The 6051-nt window shown below is 51.4% G+C and overlaps 1 protein-coding gene across 1 annotated transcript; it reads right to left on the minus strand.

Moving 5' to 3' along the window:
- Nucleotides 1–2118: 2118 nt before the first annotated feature.
- Nucleotides 2119–5302, minus strand: Tnnc2 (troponin C2, fast skeletal type). Its single transcript, XM_020168024.2, has 6 exons — nt 5151–5302; nt 3321–3372; nt 3034–3177; nt 2834–2948; nt 2546–2682; nt 2119–2295 (listed from the first exon to the last, which is right to left on the minus strand). The coding sequence occupies exons 1-6, from the start codon at nt 5151–5153 to the stop codon at nt 2264–2266; spliced, it is 483 nt and encodes a 160-aa protein (XP_020023613.1). The 5' UTR covers nt 5154–5302; the 3' UTR covers nt 2119–2263.
- Between the last annotated feature and the right edge of the window lie 749 nt (nt 5303–6051).

A 6051-nucleotide genomic window follows, 5' to 3' on the forward strand; every position in this document is an offset into this window, starting at 1 on the left:
GTTTGATCCCTGGCACCACAAATATATGTGATGTATGCAGTAAGCCTGCATTATTCGTGGGTTTATTATTACACGTAGTTTTGACCAAGTGTGGTCAAAAATAATAAATGTTTTAAAGTCAAATTTCAAAGGCAAAAATTTTAAATTTCTGCCCACATGTTAACACAGCTCAGTTGATTCAGAGAAGCTCTTGGTCAGGCCCTCATTAGCGTCAGTTGTGTTTAAATCACTATGTGATTTCCCTGCCCTCAACTGTGTGAAAAATGCCTCTAAAAAAGCAAAGGCTGCCAGGCACCAGTGACTCAAGCCTGTAATACTAGCTACTCAAGAGGCAGAGATCAGGAGGATTGCTATTGGAAGACAGCCCCCAGCAAATAGTTTACAAGACCCTATCTGTTGTTTTGGTTTTTTTTTTCAGATACTAGGGTTTGAACTCAGGGCCTACACCTTGAGCCACTCCACCAGCCCTTTTCTTGTGATGGGTTTTCTTGAGATAGTCTTGCAAACTATTTGCCTGAGTTGGCTTCAAACGGTGGTCCTCCTGACCTCTGCCTCCTGAGTAGTTAGGATTAGAGGCGTGAGCCATCAGCACCTGCCTTGCAAGACCCTATCTTGAAAATACCCAACACAAAATAGGGCTTGGGGAGCGGCTCAAGTGGAAGAGTGCTTCCTAGCAAGCATGAGCCCCTGAGTTCAAACCCAAGTACCACACACACAGAAAAAGCAAATGATGCCCCGAAAGCAAAGTAAAAGTTATGATAATCTTCCCAAGCCAAAAAAGGGCACATAACGTGCTTAATTTCAGTGAAAATTTTGGATTTGTTGAAAGGTGACATGTCGTTAGCAAACATTAGGTAGCCGTGGGAAAGTGAATCAAGCATCTGCAGTAACTATATTGAACTCTGTGCATCCGGGGCAGTTTTTCCTCAGTGATGGTCTTTAGAGAACCGTTTTCAGATACCAAGAGTCTACTGTATGAAATAATATATATATATATAATTGTATATATAGCTAGCACTTATTAAATGTTAGCTATGTGCCAAGCACTATTCTTGGCACTTGGCACAGGAACTCACGCTTCAAACCCTCTGAGATAAATATTTGATTTTACAGTTGAGAAAACTGAGGCACACAAGTGGTCCAGTTATTATCAGGGAGGATTCAGACTCAGGCAGCCTAACACTAAAGATAAATTACCACTACACTTAATTAGCCATGGCTTGACACCAACTATAACTGAGTTGCATACCAAGCACTATAGGAGTTAAATCCGAAGCCAGTGCGGGGCAGGGATCCAGGGAGGAGATGGTATATGAGCCGAATCTTGTGGGCTGAAGAATTTACCAGGCTTGTAAGAAGAGGAAGGGCATTGCAGGGAGAGAAGAGCATGTGGCCCAAGGGCTTGAAAATGCACGCTAAGTCCATATCAGGAATGGACTGTGGGAGGGGAGGCGTGGAAGGAATCTGGAAATTGATTCTAGAGGCAAAGGAGAGCCTTGAAGGACCCTTCCACAGGATAGTGGCCAGTTCAGATTTCATTGTAGCGAGATCATAAGGTTGGCTCTCTGGAGCGCAGAGGAGGGGGCTGAAGGCAGAGATCCAGGATGGAGAGGATGAGCTCACAGCCTCCTTCACGGCTGTGGCCTCCACCCTCCCGACTATGACAGTACGGAGAGCCTAGGAAACGCTTGGAACAAAGTAGTTCATGCAGAAATAACGCTGCCTGGGGTGCGTGAACACCCACTCCCCCGTCCTCAGTCCGGTAGCCTGCAGAAGGAGGTGCGGACGACACCCAAGACCCAAGGATTCCAGAAAAAAAGGATGGGGGGATTCACCCATTCCACTAGATTCCGCCTCTAAGAGCACCCACACGCTACCCGCGGCCCCATGGCAGCCTCCAGGGGCCACCGGCTCACCCTGACTCAGCTCGAAGCCCCTGCGGCCTCCTGAGACAGCTGCCGGTAGCCGGCCGCGAACCTGCAGAGCGCGTAGAGCGCTGCCGGGCACTCGGCGGCCGCCGCCTTGGGCTCCAACGACCCGGCTCCCCTCCGCATCCCGCCGCCTCTCCCAGGACCCGGAGGGCGCCCTACCCCTAGTCAGTCCTCCTGTCACTCAGGCCACTTTGCAATGTTGGCTTTTATTACTTCCAGACCCAGAGCCCAAGGGGGACGCGCCTCGCTGGTGGGGCGGGAACCTATCGGCGGGAGTGGAGCTGCCCACGCCCCAGGGACGCGCGATCTGCGTGTGGGCGACGGCCCACTCCTTACTGCACGCCCTCCATCATCTTCAAGAACTCTGCGGGGGAAGAAGGGGGGTGGGGGTCAGGGGTCCCACTCGGGACGCGGAGGCCCGGCCAGGGATCCTGGCACGAGGCGTGCGTTGCCATTAATAAATTGCACAAAGCCGCCAGAGCTCTTAGCAGCCACCGGGGAGAAGAGGAAGCAACTCACTCAGGCTACGCCCAGCCCCACCCACAAAACCAAGGACATCCACGCGGGTGCCACCTGCACTCCAGCCACGTCCCTGACACTACCCCGGCCCTCACCGTCGAAGTCAATGCGGCCATCGTTGTTCTTGTCCCCGTCTTTCATCAGGGATTCGATTTCCTCGTCTGTCACGTGCTCCCCGGAAGCCCTGAAAATCTCAGCCAGCTCTTCAGCATCAATGTAGCCGTCTGCGTTCCTTCCGGGGGGCGGAGGGGCAGGGGGCAGGGAGCAGGGGCCGGGTGAGCTCCCCTGACCACGCTCAGTGCCTGATCTCACCCCCATCCCCATCCTGGGAACCTTTGCGCCCTGTCTGTTCCCCCTTCTGTGCTCCCAGACCCACTGAGTACCTGTCAAAGATGCGGAAACACTCAGCCAGTTCCTCCTCGCTCTTCCCCTTCGCATCCTCTTTCATCTGACGCACCATCATGACCAAGAACTCCTCGAAGTCGATGGTACCACTGCCTGAGAGGTGCAAATGGTGGGCTGAGCCCATCCCTGAATGCCTGCCTCCCCCCACCATCTCCTGCCTTGGAGGACCACAGCTCACCATCCTCATCCACCTCCTCAATGATGGCGTCCAACTCCTCTTTCGTGGGTGTCTGGCCCAGCATCCTCATCACGGTGCCCAACTCTTTGACGCTGATGTCCCCACCACCATCAGCATCAAACATGTCAAAGGCAGCCTTGAACTCTGTGGGGGGAGGGAAGTGGAGGGCTGAGGTAAGGCCCACTGAACTAACACATCAGCCACACCTCTAAGGTCCCCACTCTGCTCTGGCACCAGAAGGTTCCCCTAGTACAACCCCCGAGCCCAGCAATCCCATCCTCACTCACCAGCGATCATCTCCTCACTGAGGTAGGACCGGGCCTCAGCCTGCTGGTCCGTCTGTGGAAGATAGAGAGAGTCAGAGAGCAGAAGGGGCAGCACTAGAGCAGATTCTCACCTGGATCCCCATTTCTGGAAGTAGGTGCCCCCACAGTACCCAGCCTCTGTGCTGGGGAAAAAAAAAAAAAACAAGAGACAGATCAAGAATGTCCAGCCAGGACATTCTTGGATTACAGGAGTGGTTCACTCCTGTAATCCTAGCTACACAGGAGGCAGCAATCAGGAGTATTGTGGTTGGAAGCCAGCCCAGGGCAAGTAGTTTGTGAGACCCTCTCTCAAAAATACCTGTCACAAAAAAGGGCTGGCGGATTGACTCAAGTGGTGGAGTGACTCAAGTGGTAGAACACCTGCATAACAAGCATGAGGCCCTGAGTTCAGGTTCCAGTACCATTAAAAGAATTAAATAAATAAATAAAAGATGTCCAAGATCTGGGGCCAGTGGTGTGGCTCAAGTGGTAAGAGCACCTGAGTTCAAACCCCAGTACTGTCAAAAAAAAAAAAAAAGAAAGAAAGAAAGAAAAAGGAAAGAGAGAGAGAATGTCCAAGGTCTCATTTATCCACTGGAGTCCAGAAGATAAGTGACCCAATGACTCTTGGGCAAGTCACATAGCATGCCCTCATCCCTTCTCAGCAGATCTTCAGGGATAAGATGAAAGTGTGACACTTCATCACTGTTCTAAGCATGATTTCCCAGTTCTCCCTAGTTCCTACTGGTGCCTGGCATTTTAATGGTTGCTCAATAAATGTTTGTTCTCAATAAACAATAATGCAACACAGAGTTATTGAGCACCTGCTAAATGTCAGAATGGACAACAGACACTAAGACCACTCAGAGGAGAAGATACCTCATCCCTCCCCTCAGAGAATTTGCAGAGATGAGGATTTTAGGTTTCCTTCTCTCTTGAGATTCAGTCACTGGACTAAGTACCTCTCATGCTGGGAAGAATGTGATAAGGGCTTTGTTGTGAAAATAAGATTTCCATGGGGGTTTACAAGTCACAATCCAAGCCAAGCCATCTTGGTCAGGGGCTTTGGACTGAGGTTGGTGCTGAGGAACATGTGAGGAGTCCAAAATGTTCTTCAGCCAGCTGGCCCTGGCCAGCCTCTTCCCCTCCCCCTCCTCTTGCCCTATGCCAGGAGAGCAGACTATTTTTAGTAGGACATGGGCAAAAGCAGCTGGCCTCTGGGGTCTAGTTACTCCTTGAAGTGAAGTGGGGAGGGGGATGTCAGAAGAAATGACAGCCCCAGATCGGGACTCCTCTCTGGGCAGCTGTGTTCTCTCTAACTCTGCTCTGTTATCCACCATCTCTTCCCCTCATCCTCAGGACTCTTGAACACTGCACCTGAGCTGGCTTCAGGTGCTGCAGGCCTCCCATCTTCTAGGGAGCTTTGCTTCTCTCACTAACAGGAAATTTGGCCAGCCTTAGAAAACCCACGCTGCCATTGGCTTGCCCTCTAGCCCTCAGGGTCCCCCATCTCTCCTATGAAGGAGAACAGCAAAGACCTACCACCACCACCACCACCTCACAGCTCCATGACAGCATAGTTACAAGTCTCAAGGTAACCAGGGAGTCACAGGCCTGGACATCCCAGCACTCATGATCCAAGAGAAGTCCTGACCTTTCCCCAGGATTTCTCTAAGAGACCTGGGTTCCAGGAACCCTCATTTTCCACCTCCAGACATCCAAGTTACTGCCCACAGAGTACCCAGATAGGCCCTGAATGAGGCCCAGAAGTGCTCCTACAAGCAAGACAATGAAGCCCCTTCTTGTCCTTACCATGGTTGCAGGTCACTGGGACTCCTCTGCTATGAGTTGTCTTCTCTGCACTCCACCACCCAAAGATGCTGTGGCCCACTCCAGCCCCCAGGATTTGTAGGAGCACCCTCTCCTCCCACCTCCTCACTCCCCAGGACTGGATACCCTGCCCAATCAGATTCTGGGGTCAGGAGGCCCCACCCCTCACAGAGTCCTAGCCCATTACCTAATTTAGCCAAGGGCCCTTGCAGGGAAATTTAAGCCTCGAGCAGGTGGCAGGCCTTGACATCCTAGATTCTCATGATGAGGGCCCGCCCTGCTCCACCACCTTAGAGAGCACCCCCCCCTCCTTAGGATGCACACTTGCTCCAAGATGGGTGAGAACGATCAGAATAGCATGGTGGAATGAGAAGCGCACAAGCCTCGAAGTCCAAAATTCAAGATTCAGTCCTGCTTCTGCAAGCAGGGTGACCTTGGGCAGGTAGTGATATGGCTCTGAGCCTGCATTCTTTATCTGTGAGATGGAGAGAGTCACAACGGACCTCACAGAGAGACCAAATAAATAGGAGTCCAGGTGTAAGTCACCCAGTTTGCGCCAAGTTCATGAGGTTGGTGCTTGGCAAGTAGAGCGCTCCTGTCTTTGAACCATGGTAAAAGTAGTAGGGGACAGAACAGGGGAAGTGATAGCTTGGCTAGTTTATTGAACTTTTACAACATGACGAGCTTTTTTTATTATTATTTATTTATTTTTGTGGTACTGGGGTTTGAATTTAGGGCTTCGAGTTTGCTAGGCAGGCACTCTCCCGCTTGAGCCACACCTTCAGCCCTGTGCTAAGCATTTTAATCACATGATCTCATGTAGGACTCACCCTATGAGGTGGCAAATATTATTATCCCCATCTGATGGGAGGGCTTTGAAAAC

Source organism: Castor canadensis, chromosome 5, assembly GCF_047511655.1.
Source record: "Castor canadensis chromosome 5, mCasCan1.hap1v2, whole genome shotgun sequence".
NCBI classification, from domain to species: Eukaryota; Metazoa; Chordata; class Mammalia; order Rodentia; family Castoridae; genus Castor; species Castor canadensis.